Below are 20,375 nucleotides of genomic sequence, written 5' to 3' on the forward strand. Positions count from 1 at the left end.
CACAGGGGGAATAACAGCACTGCCCCCAGAGGACACAGGAGGAATAACGCAGCACTGACGCCCAGAGGACACAGGAGGAATAGCACAACCCTGCCCCCAGAGGACACAGGAGGAATAACGCAGCACTGCCCCCAGAGGACACAGGAGGAATAACACAGCACTACCCCAGAGGACACAGGAGGAATAACACAGCACTGCCCCCAGAGGACACAGGAGGAATAATGCAGCACTGCCCCAAGAGGACACAGGAGGAATAACACAGCACTGCCCCCAGAGGACATTGGGGGAATAACAGCACTGCCCCCAGAGGACACAGGAGGAATAACACAGCACTACCCCAGAGGACACAGGAGGAATAACACAGCACTGCCCCCAGAGGACACAGGAGGAATAACACAGCACTACCCCAGAGGACACAGGAGGAATAACACAGCACTGCCCCCAGAGGACACAGGAGGAATAACGCAGCACAGCCCCAAGAGGAAACAGGAGGAATAAGGCAGCACTGCCCCCAGAGGACACAGGAGGAATAATGCAGCACTGCCCCCAGTGGACACAGAGGGAATAACACAGCACTGCCGGCAGAGGACATTGGGGGAATAACAGCACTGCCCCCAGAGGACATTGGGGAAATAACAGCACTGCCCCCAGAGGACATTGGGGGAATAACGGCACTGCCCCAGAGGACACAGGAGGAATAACAGCACTGCCCCCAGAGGACATTGGGGGAATAACAGCACAGCCCCCAGAGGACATTGGGGGAATAACACAGCTCTGCCCCCAGAGGACACAGGAGGAATAACACAGCACTGCCCCCAGAGGACACAGGGGGAATAACACAGCACTGCCCCCAGAGGACACAAGGGGAATAACACAGCACTGCCCCCAGAGGACACAGGAGGAATAACACAGCACTGCCCCAGAGGACACAGGGGGAATAACACAGCACTGCCCCCAGAGGACACAGGAGGAATAACAGCACTGCCCCCAGAGGACACAGGAGGAATCACACAGCACTGCCCCCAGAGGACACAGGGGGAATAACAGAGCACTGCCCCCAGAGGACACAGGGGGAATAACACAGCACTGCCCCCAGAGGACACAGGAGGAATAACACAGCACTTCCCCCAGAGGACACAGGAGGAATAACAGCACTGCCCCCAAAGGACACAGGAGGAATCACACAGCACTGCCCCAGAGGACACAGGGGGAAATAACACAGCACTGCCCCCAGAGGACACAGGAGGAATAACACAGCTCTGGCCCCAGAGGACACAGGAGGAATCACACAGCACTGCCCCAGAGGACACAGGGGGAATAACACAGCACAGCCCCAGAGGACACAGGGGGAATAACACAGCACTGCCCCCAGAGGACACAGGAGGAATAACAGCACTGCCCCCAGAGGACACAGGGGGAATAACACAGCACTGCCCCCAGAGGACACAGGGGGAATAACAGCACTGCCCCCAGAGGACACAGGGGGAATAACACAGCACAGCCCCAGAGGACACAGGAGGAATCACACAGCACTGCCCCCAGAGGACACAGGGGGAATAACACAGCACTGTCCCCAGAGGACACAGGAGGAATAACACAGCACTGCCCCCAGAGGACACAGGAGGAAAAACACAGCTCTGCCCCCAGAGGACACAGGGGGAATAACAGCACAACACTGCCCCAGAGGACACAGGAGGAGTAACACAGCACTGCCCCCAGAGGACACAGGGGGAATAACACAGCACTGCCCCCAGAGGACACAGGGGGAATAACAGCACTGCCCCCAGAGGACACAGGAGGAATAACGCAGCACTGACGCCCAGAGGACACAGGAGGAATAGCACAACCCTGCCCCCAGAGGACACAGGAGGAATAACGCAGCACTGCCCCCAGAGGACACAGGAGGAATAACACAGCACTACCCCAGAGGACACAGGAGGAATAACACAGCACTGCCCCCAGAGGACACAGGAGGAATAATGCAGCACTGCCCCAAGAGGACACAGGAGGAATAACACAGCACTGCCCCCAGAGGACATTGGGGGAATAACAGCACTGCCCCCAGAGGACACAGGAGGAATAACACAGCACTACCCCAGAGGACACAGGAGGAATAACACAGCACTGCCCCCAGAGGACACAGGAGGAATAACACAGCACTACCCCAGAGGACACAGGAGGAATAACACAGCACTGCCCCCAGAGGACACAGGAGGAATAACGCAGCACAGCCCCAAGAGGAAACAGGAGGAATAAGGCAGCACTGCCCCCAGAGGACACAGGAGGAATAATGCAGCACTGCCCCCAGTGGACACAGAGGGAATAACACAGCACTGCCGGCAGAGGACACAGGAGGAATAACACAGCACTGCCCCCAGAGGACACAGGAGGAATAACACAGCACTACCCCAGAGGACACAGGAGGAATAACACAGCACTACCCCAGAGGACACAGGAGGAATAACACAGCACTGCCCCCAGAGGACACAGGAGGAATAACGCAGCACAGCCCCAAGAGGAAACAGGAGGAATAAGGCAGCACTGCCCCCAGTGGACACAGAGGGAATAACACAGCACTGCCGGCAGAGGACATTGGGGGAATAACAGCACTGCCCCCAGAGGACATTGGGGAAATAACAGCACTGCCCCCAGAGGACATTGGGGGAATAACGGCACTGCCCCAGAGGACACAGGAGGAATAACAGCACTGCCCCCAGAGGACATTGGGGGAATAACGGCACAGCCCCCAGAGGACATTGGGGGAATAACAGCACTGCCCCCAGAGGACATTGGGGGAATAACAGCACAAACTGCCCCCCAGAGGTGAAGAATATGTAAGACCATGGGCTTTACAAGATACAAGGAGGAGTAGGGGTCCTGACCAGGCTTGGACTGGGCCACAGGAGAATCCTCTGGGGAACCATAGATGCCAACTGTCTGTAAAAACCCAAAGCTTTTCTCTGCCTTCCATAGCATCCGCCAGAAATAATAATAATAATTTTATTTATATAGCGCCAACATATTCTGCAGCGCTTTACAAATTATTAGAAAAAAATACAGTCTGTGAATCTTCCCCACCACCACTGAAGTGGTTACTGGTGGCCGCTGGTTACTGGTGGTACTCCCTGGAGTTGCTTACTGGTGGCCCCTGGAGTTGGCTATTGGTGGCCCTGGAGTTGCTTACTGGTGGGCCCTGGTTACTGGTGGCCCCTGGAGTTGGTTACTGGTGGGCCCTGGTTACTGGTGGCCCCTGGAGTTGGTTACTGGTGGGCCCTGGTTACTGGTGGCCCCTGGAGTTGGTTACTGGTGGGCCCTGGTTACTGGTGGCCCCTGGAGTTGGTTACTGGTGGGCCCTGGTTACTGGTGGCCCCTGGAGTTGGTTACTGGTGGGCCCTGGTTACTGGTGGCCCTTGGCTCTGCGGTCCGACACTGGTCCTGACTATAGGAGCTTATGTAACACCCCAGGAAACCAGTTGTCACAGTGGTATTGCCTTCCTCACGGGGAGGGTGATGCCATGCTTGGAAGCAATGAGGATCCCTTTAACAGGTGACACGTCCACACCACACTGAGCCAGAAGGGGGGGCTCTGATCCAGTTTGTGGGTGGCTGGAGGAGGACTAAGGCTATGTGCACACATTGCGGATTAGCCTTAGGAATTTCTGGTGCGAATTCTGCCTCTCCTGGCAGAAAACGCACCTGCGGATTTGTCACGTTTTTTGTGCGGTTCTGCAGCATTTTTGTGCGTTTTTGCTGTGATTTTCTTGCGGATTTGCTGCGGTTTTCTATAATGGAATGGGTACAAAAACGCTGCAGATTCACAAAAAGAAGTGACATGCTACTTCTTTTAAATCACAGCGTTTCTGCAGCGTTTCCGCAAAGTGTGCACAACATTTTTTTTTTCTCATTGATTTACATTGTACTGTAAATCAATTGCAGATCTGCAGCGTTTCTGCACCTCAAAAAACGCTGTGGATCTGCAGAGAATCCGTAACGTGTGCACATAGCCTTAGGCAGTCTTCAGAGGGTTAAATAAAACACAAACACATTATTTAAATTTTTTTTTTTTTTTTTAATGAAATAAAAACAATGGTTATTGGAGTATTTTATTGTACGCCCAATCCAGTCACTGAAGACCCTCGTTCTGTAAGTAAAAAAACATAATAAACCAACAATATACTTACCCTCCGCAGATCTGTAACGTCCAACGATGTAAATCCATCTGAAGGGGTTAAAACATTTTGCAGCAAGGAGCTTTGCTAATGCAGGCTGCTCCTTGCTGCAAAACCCCGGGGAATGAGTCTAAATATAGATCAATGATCTATATTTAGCTTCATTTGCGGTGAGGCGCCCTCTGCTGGCTGTTCATAGATCGTGGGAACTTTCCTAGAAAGCCTGGGAGCTTTAACCCTTCATTACCCCATATCCCACCGCTACACGGGAATGGGAAGAGAGTGGCCAAGTGCCAGAATAGGCGCATCTTCCAGATGTGCCTTTTCTGGGGTGGCTGGGGGCAGATGTTTTTAGCCAGGGGGGGGGCCAATAACCGTGGACCCTCTCCAGGCTATTAATATCTGCCCTCAGTCACTGGCTTTACTACTCTGGCGGAGAAAATTGCGCAGGAGCCCACGCCAATTTTTTCCGCCATTTAACCCTTTATTTTAAGAGCTAGAACGGCCAAATTTTGCACATACACACTACTGACATTAGTAGTGTGGAATCTGCAAAAAAAATGGAGAGAAGACATGGTTTACTGTATGTAACCAGGTCTCATATCATGTCGGGTTTTAGGAAGGAGAAGGAAAAAGCCGGTAATTGAATTACAGGCTTTCAAGCTGTATAGCGCTGGAATAAATATTAATATATATACATATATGTGTCTCACTGACTATATATATATATACCTATTCTATGTGTACACATTTATTCTACCTATTCTACTGTAAGCTGTCAGTGTGATTTTACTGTACACCGCACTGAATTGCCGGCTTTTCTCTCTAACACCGCTGCGTATTTCTCGCAAGTCACACTGCTGGTCCGTGTGTAATCCGTATTTTTCACGCTTCCATAGACTTTCATTGGCGTATTTCTTGCGCAGTACGGTGACAAACGCAGCATGCTGCGATTTTGTACGGCCGTAGAAAGCCGTATAATACTGATCAGTAAAATACGGCAGATAGGAGCAGAGGCATAGAGAATAATTGTGCCGTATTTTTTGCGAGTTTTACGGACGTAGTTTCTGCGCTCTTACGTCCGTAAAACTCGCAAGTGTGAAGCCGGCCTTAGGGTGAGTTCACACAGGGTGTTTTTCCTGCTTTTTTTTCCTGATCTTCTTGGCAGGAAAGAAGCTGCGTCAAAAACGCAGGTTGCTATGTGCACACGTTGTGGATTCTCTGTGGATCCGCAGCGTTTTTTGAGGTGCAGAAACGCTGCAGATCCGCAACTGATTTACAGTACAATGTAAATCAATGAGAAAAAAAAATACTGTGCATACTTTGCGGAAAATCCGCTGCGGTTTAAAAGAAGTAGCATGTCACCTCTTTTTTGTGAATCTGCAACGTTTTTGTACCCATTCTATTATAGAAAACCGCAAGGGTAAAAACCGCAGCAAATCTGCAAGAAAACTGCAGCAAAAACGCACAAAAAACGCAACAAATCCACAGGTGCGTTTTCTGCCAGGAGAGGCAGAATCCGCACCAGAAATTCCGAAGGCTAATCCACAACATGTGCACAGAGCCTAGGTGCGTTTTTTGTTGCGTTTTTGCTGTGTTTGTTTCTCTTTGTCCATGCTAATGTCCTTGAATTTTCAGCAGCAAATACTGATACCTGCATTTTTTCAACACTCATTCAATTCATTGGGTGAAAAACGCTGAAAGAAGTGACATGCCCTATGTCCAAAAAAACGCAGCAAAGCGCAAAATACTGATCACACAAAAAAAACAATGTGTGCAGGAGATTTCTGAAATCTCCCCTGTGGGAAGCCATACCATCCCTGCTGCCATAACATCACCCAGTGGACCCCTTTAAGAAGCGTCGGTCACCCTGACCGAATACCACAGGTGGCGTCACAAACATTCTTTATTAATTAAATTCCTTTAAAGACTTTTCCTTTAACTTGGACGCTCACGGCCACAGACCTGGTCACTGCCACCGTGACCACCCCTTTAATGACCACCGGCCTGAGTACCCCAAGGTCCTAGCGGGCTCCACTCCCAGAGTGACGGGAGGGTGAGACGTGGCCAGAAGCCTCCAGCACGGGCTGATCCTGGTCACATGACTCCGGGGATGAGGGGGGTTGTGCTCCTGTGCACATCCTGGTGGAGGAGGAGTGGGGACACCGCCTGCAGCTGCTGGAAGCACAACTCCCATCCTCCGCTGTCTGTAATGGTTCCTCTGCACATCTGTGGCCATCATGGGTCTGGGCCGCCATAAACTCGTCGTCTTAGTCCTGATCTTGTCCCTGTCCATCCTGATCTACCTGCTTCTCCCCCCCACAAGGCCTGAACCAGAGGAGCCCAGAGCTGAGGTCGCCCGCGCTGAGCCCCAGGACAACATGAACTTCACGGTGCGGACGGCGACCCTCACCGGGGACTGGCCCACCTTCTACCGGGAGGCCGTACCGAGGAGCAGCCTGGAGGGGGCCGCACCGGAGAGGTATCAGCATGGGGGTCGCTTATATCCATGGGACCGGTCAGGGGGCTACACTGTGGCTCTGGCAGATTCACCAGTCATCACCAGTTTTCCCTCTAAGGCGCCGTTCACACGTGTCTGTCCTGTGCGCGATCTGTGGTTGTGCGATCTGTGGTTGTGCGATTTCTGGTTGTGCGATTTCTGGTGTCACCGCTGTGCGATCTCTGGTGTGCGAGCTCTGGTTGTGCGATCTCTGGTTGTGCGATCTCTGGTTGTGCGATCTCTGGTTGTGCGATGTCTGGTGTGCGAGCTCTGGTTGTGCGATGTCTGGTGTGCGAGCTCTGGTTGTGCGATGTCTGGTGTGCGAGCTCTGGTTGTGCGATGTCTGGTTGTGCGAGCTCTGGTGTCACCGCTGTGCGATGTCTGGTTGTGCGATCTCTGGTTGTGCGATCTCTGGTTGTGCGATCTCTGGTTGTGCGATGTCTGGTGTGCGAGCTCTGGTTGTGCGATGTCTGGTGTCACCGCTGTGCGATGTCTGGTTGTGCGATGTCTGGTTGTGCGATGTCTGGTGTGCAAGCTCCGCTGTGTTATCTCTGGTTGTGCGATCTCTGGTGTCACCGCTGTGCGATGTCTGGTTGTGCGATGTCTGGTGTGCAAGCTCCGCTGTGTGATCTCTGGTGTCACCGCTGTGCGATCTCTGGTTGTGCGATCTCTGGTGTGTGAGCTCTGGTTGTGCGATCTCTGGTTGTGCGATCTCTGGTGTCACCGCTGTGCGATCTCTGGTGTGCAAGATCCGTTGTGCGATGTCTGGTTGTGCGATGTCTGGTTGTGCGATGTCTGGTGTCACCGCTGTGCGATCTCTGGTGTTCGATCTCTGGTGTCACCGCTGTGCGATGTCTGGTTGTGCGATGTCTGGTTGTGCGATGTCTGGTTGTGCGATGTCTGGTTGTGCGATGTCTGGTTGTGCGATGTCTGGCTGTGCGATCTCTGGTGTCACCGCTGTGCGATCTCTGGTGTTCGATCTCTGGTGTCACCGCTGTGCGATCTCTGGTGTTCGATCTCTGGTGTCACCGCTGTGCGATGTCTGGTTGTGCGATGTCTGGTGTGCGAGCTCTGGTTGTGCGATCTCTGGTTGTGCGATGTCTGGTGTGCGAGCTCTGGTTGTGCGATGTCTGGTGTCACCGCTGTGCGATGTCTGGTTGTGCGATGTCTGGTTGTGCGATGTCTGGTGTGCAAGCTCCGCTGTGTTATCTCTGGTTGTGCGATCTCTGGTGTCACCGCTGTGCGATGTCTGGTTGTGCGATGTCTGGTGTGCAAGCTCCGCTGTGTGATCTCTGGTGTCACCGCTGTGCGATCTCTGGTTGTGCGATCTCTGGTGTGTGAGCTCTGGTTGTGCGATCTCTGGTTGTGCGATCTCTGGTGTCACCGCTGTGCGATCTCTGGTGTGCAAGATCCGTTGTGCGATGTCTGGTTGTGCGATGTCTGGTTGTGCGATCTCTGGTGTCACCGCTGTGCGATCTCTGGTGTTCGATCTCTGGTGTCACCGCTGTGCGATGTCTGGTTGTGCGATGTCTGGTGTGCAAGCTCCGCTGTGTGATCTCTGGTGTCACCGCTGTGCGATCTCTGGTTGTGCGATCTCTGGTTGTGCGAGCTCTGGTTGTGCGATGTCTGGTTGTGCGATCTCTGGTGTCACCGCTGTGCGATCTCTGGTTGTGCGATCTCTGGTGTGCAAGCTCCGCTGTGTGATCTCTGGTGTCACCGCTGTGCGATCTCTGGTTGTGCGATCTCTGGTGTGTGAGCTCTGGTTGTGCGATCTCTGGTTGTGCGATCTCTGGTGTCACCGCTGTGCGATCTCTGGTGTGCAAGATCCGTTGTGCGATGTCTGGTTGTGCGATCTCTGGTGTCACCGCTGTGCGATCTCTGGTGTCACCGCTGTGCGATGTCTGGTTGTGCGATGTCTGGTTGTGCGATGTCTGGTTGTGCGATGTCTGGTTGTGCGATCTCTGGTGTCACCGTTGTGCGATCTCTGGTGTTCGATCTCTGGTGTCACCGCTGTGTGATCTCTGGTTGTGCGATGTTTGGTTGTGCGATGTCTGGTGTGTGAGCTCTGGTTGTGCGATCTCTGGTTGTGCGATGTCTGGTTGTGCGATGTCTGGTGTCACCGCTGTGCGATGTCTGGTTGTCCGATGTCTGGTTGTGCGATGGCTGGTGTGTGAGCTCTGGTTGTGCGATCTCTGGTTGTGCGATGTCTGGTGTGTGAGCTCTGGTTGTGCGATCTCTGGTTGTGCGATGTCTGGTTGTGCGATGTCTGGTTGTGCGATGTCTGGTTGTGCGATCTCTGGTGTCACCGCTGTGCGATGTCTGGTTGTGCGATGTCTGGTGTGCAAGCTCCGCTGTGTGATGTCTGGTTGTGCGATGTCTGGTTGTGCGATGTCTGGTGTGTGAGCTCTGGTTGTGCGATGTCTGGTGTGTGAGCTCTGGTGTTCGATCTCTGGTGTCACCGCTGTGTGATCTCTGGTTGTGCGATGTCTGGTTGTGCGATGTTTGGTTGTGCGATGTCTGGTGTGTGAGCTCTGGTTGTGCGATCTCTGGTTGTGCGATCTCTGGTTGTGCGATCTCTGGTTGTGCGATCTCTGGTTGTGCGATCTCTGGTGTCACCGCTGTGCGATCTCTGGTGTGCAAGCTCCGTTGTGCGATCTCTGGTTGTGCGATCTCTGGTTGTGCGATCTCTGGTTGTGCGATCTCTGGTTGTGCGATGTCTGGTTGTGCGATGTCTGGTGTGCGATCTCTGGTTGTGCGATCTCTGGTTGTGCGATCTCTGGTTGTGCGATCTCTGGTTGTGCAATTTCCGGTTGTGCAATTTCCATTGTGCAATTTCCGTTGTGCAATTTCCGTTGTGCAATTTCCGTTGTGCGATCTCCGGTGTGTGATCTCTGGTGTGCGCTCTCTGATGTGCGCTCTCTGGTGTGATCTCCGGTGTGCTGCTCGTACATGTCGTGTGTTCTGATCTGTCGCTGATTTCTAGGTTCCCGGTGCTGTTATTGCACGGACGCTCCTTCACATCCAAGACCTGGGAAGAGCTGGGGACGCTGCAGATCCTGTCAGAGCACGGATACCGGGCCGCAGCCATCGACTTACCAGGTAGAATGGAGTCCAGCCGAGTCCCTGCAGGTCCAGGTCCTACATCAGAGTGTCCGCTGTACCGTGTGCAACTACAGAATGTACCGTGTGCGCACTCCGTGAACTGCCTGGTATACAATGTGCGCGCTCCGCGTACTGCAGGATGTACTGTGTGCACCTTCCACGTACTGCAGGATATACCGTGTGCGCTCTGCGTACTGCAGGATATACCGTGTGCGCTCTGCGTACTGCAGGATATACTGTGTGCGCTCGGTGTTCTGCAGGATGTAGGGATGCACGCTCCTTGTGTTGCTGGATGTAGGGATGCACGCTTCTCGTTGCTGGATGTAGGGATGCACGCTTCTCGTTGCTGGATGTAGGGATGCACGCTTCTCGTTGCTGGATGTAGGGATGCACGCTTCTCGTTGCTGGATGTAGGGATGCACGCTCCTCGTGTTGCCGTATGTAAGGATGCATGCTCCTCTTGTTGTAGGGATGCACGCTCCTCATTGCTGGCTGTAGGGATGCACGCTCCTCGTGTTGCCGTATGTAAGGATGCATGCTCCTCTTGTTGTAGGGATGCACGCTCCTCATTGCTGGCTATAGGGATGCATGCTCCTTGTTGCTGGATGTAGGGATGCACGCTCCTTGTGTTGCTGGATGTAGGGATGCATGCTCCTCTTGTTGTAGGGATGCACGCTCCTCATTGCTGGATGTAGGGATGCACTCTCCTTGTGTTGCAGGATGTAGGGATGCACACTCCTTGTGTTGCAGGATGTAGGGATGCACACTCCTTGTGTTGCAGGATGTAGGGATGCACGCTCCTTGTGTTGCTGGATGTAGGGATGCACGCTCCTTGTGTTGCTGGATGTAGGGATGCACGCTCCTTGTGTTGCTGGATGTAGGGATGCACGCTCCTCTTGTTGCAGGATGTAGGGATGCACACTCTTTGTGTTGTAGGGATGCACGCTCCTTGTGTTGCTGGATGTAGGGATGCACGCTCCTGTTGTTAAAGGGATGCACGCTCCTTGTGTTGCAGGATGTAGGGATGCACGCTCCTTGTGTTGCTGGATGTAGGGATGCACGCTCCTCTTGTTAAAGGGATGCACGCTCCTCGTTGCTGGATGTAGGGATGCCCGCTCCTTGTGTTGCAGGATGTAGGGATGCACACTCCTTGTGTTGTAGGGATGCACGCTCCTCGTTGCTGGATGTAGGGATGCCTGCTCCTTGTGTTGCAGGATGTAGGGTTGCACGCTCCTTGTGTTGTAGGGATGCACGCTCCTCGTTGCTGGATGTAGGGATGCCCGCTCCTTGTGTTGCAGGATGTAGGGTTGCACGCTCCTTGTGTTGCTGGATGTAGGGATGCACGCTCCTCATGTTGTAGGGATGCACGCTCCTCATGTTGTAGGGATGCACGCTCCTTGTGTTGCAGGATGTAGGGATGCATGCTCCTCATGTTGTAGGGATGCACGCTCCTTGTGTTGCTGGATGTAGGGATGCACGCTCCTTGTGTTGCAGGATGTAGGGATGCACGCTCCTCATGTTGTAGGGATGCACGCTCCTTGTGTTGCTGGATGTAGGGATGCACACTCCTTGTGTTGCAGGATGTAGGGATGCACGCTCCTTGTGTTGCAGGATGTAGGGATGCACGCTCCTTGTGTTGCTGGATCTAGGGATGCACGCTCCTTGTGTTGCTGGATCTAGGGATGCACGCTCCTTGTGTTGCTGGATCTAGGGATGCACGCTCCTTGTGTTGCTGGATCTAGGGATGCACGCTCCTTGTGTTGCTGGATCTAGGGATGCACGCTCCTTGTGTTGCTGGATCTAGGGATGCACGCTCCTTGTGTTGCTGGATCTAGGGATGCACGCTCCTTGTGTTGCTGGATCTAGGGATGCACGCTCCTTGTGTTGCTGGATCTAGGGATGCACGCTCCTTGTGTTGCTGGATCTAGGGATGCACGCTCCTTGTGTTGCTGGATCTAGGGATGCACGCTCCTTGTGTTGCTGGATCTAGGGATGCACGCTCCTTGTGTTGCTGGATCTAGGGATGCACGCTCCTTGTGTTGCTGGATCTAGGGATGCACGCTCCTTGTGTTGCTGGATCTAGGGATGCACGCTCCTTGTGTTGCTGGATCTAGGGATGCACGCTCCTTGTGTTGCTGGATCTAGGGATGCACGCTCCTTGTGTTGCAGGATGTAGGGATGCACGCTCCTTGTGTTGCTGGATGTAGGGATGCACGCTCGTCGTGTTGTAGGGATGCACGCTATGCACGCTGTTTGAATATCTGTGTCCTGATTTTTAGGATATGGCGAGTCCCTCCAAGCTCAGCCTATGTCTTCGGAGAGGGGCCGCACTGAGTATCTCCTCCGTGTCATGGATGCCCTGGGCACTCGTCAGCCGGTCATCATTAGTCCTTCCATGAGTGGCCTCTTCTCATTACCGCTCCTCCTGCAGCACCCCGACCGGATTAGGGGGTTTGTTCCGGTGGCTCCTGTGGGAACCAAGAGCTTCAAACCGCAGCAGTACCAGCAGATCCAGGTGAATGGCGGCAGCCTCTCGGGCAGCGGTGCAGGTGGAGGACTCCTTTAATTGTACTTTAAGGATTTGTGCAGATGATCAGTACTCTCTGCAGGTCGGACGCTCCGTGTTTGTGCAGCGTCCAGATCTTACAGCACAGTGGATGGATTTCATGTGTCCCATGCCCACTATGCATCCAGAGACGCCCGCAGCTCACTCGTGGAGACGGACTTGTGGTTCTTCTTTACAGACTGCAGCATGTCTATTTCTCTTGTGGAGGCACGAGTCTCCAAAAGATAAATTTCCCCCATACAATGTATCGTATGGGGTGAATCCGCACGGTTCAGTGATCACGGAGGAGTCACCTGCGTCCAATAGACAGCTGCGGACATGTGCTGCGTCCAAAGCACTGCCAGATTGTGTGCATTGGCCTCAGCGACAACCCCCATGATAAAGAGGCGGCTGGTGGTTGTATCCTCAAAATCAAAATGATTCCTTACTGATTCTGTACAGGAAAGATATAGATCTTTGTACCGTGTTAGCCAGTAGATAGAAACATATTTAGATCTGAGAGTCCTCAGTGGTTGGCGTTGGCACTTTTAACGGCGAACTGAAAAGATGGTGACAAGTCGCAGCTTTCGAGGCTCTTCCTGTCTCTTCATCAGGCTGAGAATAACACAAAATCTGGAGAATCACATATTTATACACAACAGGGCACAGGAATAATGCAATGGATAAGACAAGTGATGGAAGCAGAACTATCATTATGGGAGAGTGATAAACAGTTGTTGCCGTAAATATTGGAACAGTTCATGAGGATGGAAGTTTTATTGTCCTCTGATTGGGGTCTGGTCCATGGCTGTGATGCCCCCACACTGTCTGAGGAGCAAATTATTTTGTTGATACAGAAAGACATAAATCCATGCGACACATTCATTCCTGCACTGAGAGTGTCGCAGGTCGTCATCAGTTTATACTCCCAGACTCTTCTGTCTCTCTGAGATTTTAGGTTACCTTTTAATACCAGTAATCTCATTTCCAAGGTGCTGTGATCAGGGAGACAATAGTGTTTGGCCACCGGTAGATCCATGACTTTTTCTTTTATTGTGTGACAATGAGAATTCATCCTTGTTCTAAGTTTTGGTTTCGTCTCCCCCACATATAGATCCCCAGATGGCCATTTGGTACATATAATTAAGTACACGCCATTAGATTATCTTTCTAAATCAACTAAGGACTGTGCTCCTCAGACCGTTTGGGGGCATCAGGACCATGAACCAGACCCCAATCCCAGGACAGTATAACTTTCACAACCCTTATCTTTGTCCTGGCCCCAGTGTTGTTCAACATTTTTATAAATGATCTAGATAAGGGAACTGAAGGAAAACTGATCAAATTTGCAAACGATGCATGTCAGGGATCCCTTCTCCGTGGTGTCACTTATTCGTCACGTGCCTGCTCTCACACGTGACTTGGGGTTGTGCCTGCAAGGGTTAATCTATCTCCCCACTCTCAGTCCCAGCATTCAACCTCTGTCCTATGCTGTAATGGGAGCATAAATCACACACCGACCCAGGCCACACACCAGCTCATACACGCTGCCACCACTCACCGAATACACGGGCGATGAGTCCCGGACTAATAATAATACTAATAAAAATATGTCTATCACTCATAAGGCTCACACACCTCTAGGCTATGGATTCTTTAGAACATTCAAGGTTCAACTTGTTAAAGTTTTATACCTTAATAGCAAAAAGTTCAATGCTTACAATAAGAAAAAGGTATAAAAATCTGATAATAAAAAGACATACAACTTATGCAAAACAGTGTCAAAATAAACAGGAGAAAAACTTACAGAAATCATCTAACTGGTAGTTTGCTTTCCGCTCCCTGAGGGGGGGGGGGAATGGAGTTGGTAAATCACATCAGCTTTTCAGGCTGCCCTCACATGTGAACACAATTCTCTGCCGCCTAAATTTATAACTTTGGTCTGAGGTCAGGTTTCTAGACTGGCCTCCCAGGTTAATATCATAATTGCTGCCTGTTTGATTGAGCCACGGCCGCGCCCCCAATGAATATATTTTCTCTTGTGGAAAGGTTCGCAGGGATAGATTACCTCAGGCCGCAATTTAGCATCTCCCCTCCAAGACCTCAGAGGTGTCAAGTGTTCCTTTGTTCTTGGCCTTAGCCAGACCTCCTGGTGGGATATGGAGACAGAATTTCTACTAGTCCCAAGGAAGTACCTATTAACACCTAGGTGCGACTTGCCTTCAGGACAGATGTTACATTATCACTAGTCACACATATAACCCTAGACATATGTCCCTACACACACACACACACACACACACACACACATATATATATACTAGATTGTGGCCCGATTCTAACGCATCGGGTATTCTAGAATATGCATGTCCCCGTAGTATATGGACAATGATGATTCCAGAATTCGCGGCAGACTGTGCCCGTCGCTGCTTGGTCGAGGCAACCTTTATGACATCATCGTCGCCATGGCAACCATTATGACATTTACGTCGATACTGTGCCCATCGCTGATTGGTCGAAGCGAATTCGCGGCAGACTGTGCCCGTCGCTGATTGGTCAAGGCAACCTTTATGACATCATCGTCGCCATGCTGTGCCCGTAGTATATGGACAATGATGATTCCAGAATTCGCGGCAGACTGTGCCCGTCGTTGATTGGTCGAGGCAACCTTTATGACATCATCATCGCCATGGCAACCATTATGACATCTACGTCGATACTGTGCCCATCGCTGAATCAGAAACGGGAGAATTCCACGTCCTTTATGACATCATCGTCGCTGTGCCTGTCGCTGATTGGTCGAGGCCTGGCGGCCTCGACCAATCAGAGGCGCGGGATTTCTACGTCGATACTGTGCTCGTCACTGATTGGTCGAGGCCTGGCGGCCTCGACCAATCAGAGACGTGGGATTTCCAGGACAGACAGACAGAAAGACAGACTAAAAGACAGACAGACAGAGAGACAGACAGACAGACGGAAAAACCCTTAGGCAATTATATATATAGATATATCACCACAATGCAAAACTAGGAGGGATAGCTAATACTAGAAAAAACAGAGAAACGATTCAGAAAGATCTAGATCAGCTTGAACAGAAAGAAATGAAAGATTCTACATCTGGGCAAGAAAAACAAAAATTACATCTATAAAATGGGAGGAATAGAACTAAGCAACAGCAGGTGTGTAAAAGACTTGTGTATACTAATACATCACAGACTGCACAGGAGTCAACAGTGTGATGCAGCAGCAAAAAAGGCAAACACAGTTCTAGAATGTATAAGAGAAGCACAGAGTCTAGATCACATGAAGTCATTTTCCCCCTCTACTCCTCCTGCATTTAGCCATAATAGTATCAACCACTGAGAACTCTGAGATCGTAATGTTTTTCTAATTGGTTCTGTGTAATCAGTTGACATTTCAGGATGACAGCCCACCCCGATAACCTGCAAAACTAAAACCCTCTCTCAATTTCCCGCAGGTGCCCACCCTCATCGTGTACGGCACCGAGGACACCAATCTGGGCAGCCAGTCCCTGGAGAGCCTGCAGCGCCTGCCCAACCACACGCTCAGCCCCATCAAGGGAGCGGGACACGCGTGTTACATGGACAGACCAGAGGAATTCCACACGGCGCTGCTCATGTTCCTCAGCAAACTATAACCCCAATCAGATGAGAGAAAGCTGAGACTGAAAGATTTCATAAGCCGAGAGGCAGAAGGAGGAGACTGCGCACCGTCCGGGTGTAGACGTGGTAAAGGGCTGGTGGGTGACAGCGACCATGAATATCTCGTTATTGTAGGAGGAGGAGACGTCACCACATGTAGAGGAGAATACGAGGGTGAGACTACGAGGGCGAGAATGTGTCACCCGGAACCGATCACACATCAGCAGCCTCCAGCGATCACCGGCGGCCCCCGAGGGCCATGAATAATCAGACTATCCTGTGTCTCCACACTGCGTCTTCTAGAATAAGGACCTTCTGTGTGATCACCTCATTGTACCATTCCTGCCTACTGATCCGTCCGGCACCCGGGAGGCCAGCATGTTTACTGGTCAACTGTGTCTTCAGTAAAATGGCGCCGGAGATCGCAGTATGCGCACGCACTGACTCCAGCGCCACTTTATTTAAGTAATGTACTACAACATAGCAGTGCGCATGTGCGACCATCGCCTTATCCATATGGGCCGGCGCATGCACATACCACGATATGTGACCTCATTTTGTAGAAGACACTCTAGCTGTGAAATCACATGCACAGAGTCTTCAATACATTGGCGCTGTACTATGGTTAGCGCACGCGCCGATGGAGGCGCCGCTTGTCCCGGCTTCAGCCAGAGGGACCCATCCACCATTATATATAAGATATCATTCACAGCCCCAGACAGAATCTTATCATGTATCTCTGTATACAGGGAGCTCCCCCTAGTGGTGGCTGCAGACAGGATCTTATGTATCTCTGTATACAGGGAGCTCCCCCTAGTGTTGGCTGCAGACAGGATCTTATCATGTATCTCTGTATACAGGGAGCTCCCCCTAGTGGTGACTGCAGACAGGATCTTATCATGTATCTCTGTATACAGGGAGCTCCCCCTAGTGGTGACTGCAGACAGGATCTTATCATGTATCTCTATATACAGGGAGCTCCCCCTAGTGGTGACTGCAGACAGGATCTTATCATGTATCTCTGTATACAGAGAGCTCCCCCTAGTGGTGACCGCAGACAGGTTCTTATCATGTATCTGTATACAGGGAGCTCCCCCTAGTGGTGACCGCAGACAGGATCTAATCATGTATCTCTATATACAGGGAGCTCCCCCTAGTGGTAGCTGCAGACAGGATCTTATCATGTATCTCTATATACAGGGAGCTCCCCCTAGTGGTGGCTGCAGACAGGATCTTATCATGTATCTCTGTATACAGGGAGCTCCCCCTAGTGGTGACCGCAGACAGGTTCTTATCATGTATCTGTATACAGGGAGCTCCCCCTAGTGGTGACTGCAGGCAGGATCTTATCATGTATCTCTGTATAGAGGGAGCTCCCCCTAGTGGTGACTGCAGACAGGATCTTATCATGTATCTCTGTATACAGGGAGCTCCCCCTAGTGGTGGCTGCAGACAGGATCTTATCATGTATCTCTGTATACAGGGAGCTCCCCTGTTGTGAATTCTGTGGCAGAGCTCCCTCCTGTGGTCACAAGTGGTACTTCGGCTGGTTCTCTCTGTGAGCTTCCGTTGGTGGAGGAAAGTGGTACTGCGGCTTCTGAGTTTCCTTCCTCAGGTGATGTGGTGAAGTCGTTAGGTGCTGCTCTATTTAACTCCACCTAGTGCTTTGATCCTGGCCTCCAGTCAATGTTCTAGTATTGGACCTGTTTCCTCCTGGATCGTTCCTGTGGCCTGCTGCTCTGCATAGCTAAGTTCCTCTTTGCTATTTGTTTGCTGTTTTTTTCTGTCCAGCTTGTCTATTTGTTTTTTACTGCTTGCTGGAAGCTCTGGGACGCAGAGGGTGTACCTCCGTGCCGTTAGTTCGGTACGGAGGGTCTTTTTGCCCCCTTTGCGTGGTTTTTGTAGGGTTTTGTGTTGACCGCAAAGTTACCTTTCCTATCCTCGCTCTGTTCAGAAAGTTGGGCCTCACTTTGCTAAATCTATTTCATCTCTACGTTTGTCTTTTCATCTTAACTCACAGTCATTATATGTGGGGGCTGCCTTTTCCTTTGGGGTATTTCTCTGAGGCAAGGTAGGCTTATTTTCTATCTTCAGGCTAGCTAGTTTCTCAGGCCGTGCCGAGTTGCATAGGGAGCGTTAGGCGCAATCCACGGCTGCCTTTAGTGTGTTTGGAGAGGATTAGGGATTGCGGTCAACAGAGTTCCCACGTCTCAGAGCTCGTTCTTGTTTTTTGGGTTATTGCCAGGTCACTGTATGTGCGCTGACCTCTATGTCCATTGTGGTACTGAATTACCTTTCATAACACTCCCCCTAGTGGTGTCTGCAGACAGGATCTTATCATGTATCTCTGTATACAGGGAGCTCCCCCTAGTGGTGACTGCAGACAGGATCTTATCATGTATCTCTGTATACAGGGAGCTCCCCCTAGTGGTGACTGCAGACAGGATCTTATCATGTATCTCTGTATACAGGGAGCTCCCCCTAGTGGTGACTGCAGACAGGATCTTATCATGTATCTCTGTATACAGGGAGCTCCCCCTAGTGGTGGCTGCAGACAGGATCTTATCATGTATCTCTGTATACAGGGAGCTCCCCCTAGTGGTGACTGCAGACAGGATCTTATCATGTATCTCTGTATACAGGGAGCTCCCCCTAGTGGTGGCTGCAGACAGGTTCTTATCATGTATCTCTGTATACAGGGAGCTCCCCCCTAGTGGTGACTGCAGACAGGATCTTATCATGTATCTCTGTATACAGGGAGCTCCCCCTAGTGTTGGCTGCAGACAGGATCTTATCATGTATCTCTGTATACAGGGAGCTCCCCCTAGTGGTGGCTGCAGACAGGATCTTATCATGTATCTCTGTATACAGGGAGCTCCCCCTAGTGGTGACCGCAGACAGGTTCTTATCATGTATCTGTATACAGGGAGCTCCCCCTAGTGGTGACTGCAGGCAGGATCTTATCATGTATCTCTGTATAGAGGGAGCTCCCCCTAGTGGTGACTGCAGACAGGATCTTATCATGTATCTCTGTATACAGGGAGCTCCCCCTAGTGGTGGCTGCAGACAGGATCTTATCATGTATCTCTGTTTACAGGGAGCTCCCCCTAGTGGTGACTGCAGACAGGATCTTTTGTAGCCACAGGCAATTTGAATTTCTATATTGGTAAAATGTTGCTTTTTACCCCTATAAAGTTATATTTTAAAATTATTTATCACAGAATATTCTGCTTATTTAAATAAAATGTAGCAGTTTGTCTTGTCTGGTCGCTGTTGGTAATGATCACTTCTTCCTCCAATGTCACCTTCCACTCTGGATATTTTGCTGGGTTTCCTGTGTTTCTAGTCGGTGGCTGATGATCGGTCCGTGTGGTCACTATTTGTATATAAAAGATAAGGATTCTGGGAATATTGGTCGCAGGATCACACTGAGGTGTCAGTTCTGACTGTCGATCACCTGGATCTATACATGGAGGACGGGGTCCATGTGGTTGAGGCCGTGGGGATTTGACGCACTGGTGACCCGGATGTAGGGCACGCACCATCTAAATTTTCTATGTTGGATATTAAAATCTCTTAATAAAGTTCGGCTGTTTAATGTTAATCCACCATCGTATAAAGATGTTATCGGAGGTTTTACTTTTCTTCATTTTTATCTAGAATCTGAGACGACATCTTTCTGCTCTCACAGCTGAGGGTTTGTTACAGTGTGTCAGCAGAGTAAACTGTGCTAAGCACAGCAGCATCATAAGCCCAGACAGGAGATATGAGGGTCCCTGCCGGGGGGATAACCTGTATTAGGAAGTGACATATTATCCCATTTCCAGCTGCCTGGTCCTGTAATCACCACAGATTTCACATTGATACAAAATAACTTATTTGTAAATAATCACAGATAAACAACAGCTCAGACTTTTTATTATTATTATACATTTTTATAGCGCCATTTATTCCATGGCGTTTTACATGTGAATACGGGGCAAATATAGACAAATACATTAAACATGAGCAGATAACAAGGCACACGAGTACATAAGGAGGGAGGACCCTGCCCGCGAGGGCTCACAGTCTGCAGGGGGTGGGTGAGGATACACTAGGAGAGGGAAGAGCTGGCTGTGCGGCTGTTCAGTAGGTTGAGGATCACTGCAGGCTGTAGGCTTGAGGATCACTGCAGACTTCACTCTTATTCTGGATGGGTTCATCTATACTGACACATTGTAGCACACCCTCAGCTGTGGCTGTTCTCTCACTACTTTGGAAAGAGAACTGAGTGATTTACCGACCCAGAAATTGTCTTAGGCATCTTGGGCCCCTGTGTGCGTTTATAGCAGCCTCGCTCCCTCGTGTGCGTTGTAGGCGCCTCGTGTCCCCCGTATGCGTTGTAGGCGCCTCGCGTT

At 50.9% G+C, this 20,375-nt stretch overlaps 1 protein-coding gene across 2 annotated transcripts; it reads left to right on the plus strand.

The window, feature by feature from the left end:
- The first annotated feature begins 6,211 nt into the window (after positions 1 to 6,211).
- Positions 6,212 to 19,582, plus strand: LOC138647233 (protein ABHD14A-like). 2 transcript variants are annotated; one of them, XR_011314926.1, is made up of 5 exons: positions 6,270 to 6,651; positions 9,653 to 9,768; positions 12,051 to 12,286; positions 15,795 to 17,039; positions 17,095 to 19,582. XR_011314926.1 is itself a non-coding variant. In XM_069736117.1 (4 exons), exons 1-4 carry the CDS (start codon positions 6,410 to 6,412, stop codon positions 15,972 to 15,974), a joined length of 774 nt encoding a protein of 257 aa, XP_069592218.1. In that variant the 5' UTR covers positions 6,212 to 6,409; the 3' UTR covers positions 15,975 to 19,582. The 2 variants fall into 2 exon arrangements, 1 of the variants encoding a protein (XP_069592218.1); XM_069736117.1 differs by having other exon boundaries at positions 6,212 to 6,651; positions 15,795 to 19,582.
- The last annotated feature ends 793 nt before the right edge of the window (positions 19,583 to 20,375 follow it).

The sequence above is a fragment of the Ranitomeya imitator genome, chromosome 8, assembly GCF_032444005.1.
Source record: "Ranitomeya imitator isolate aRanImi1 chromosome 8, aRanImi1.pri, whole genome shotgun sequence".
Taxonomy (NCBI): domain Eukaryota; kingdom Metazoa; phylum Chordata; class Amphibia; order Anura; family Dendrobatidae; genus Ranitomeya; species Ranitomeya imitator.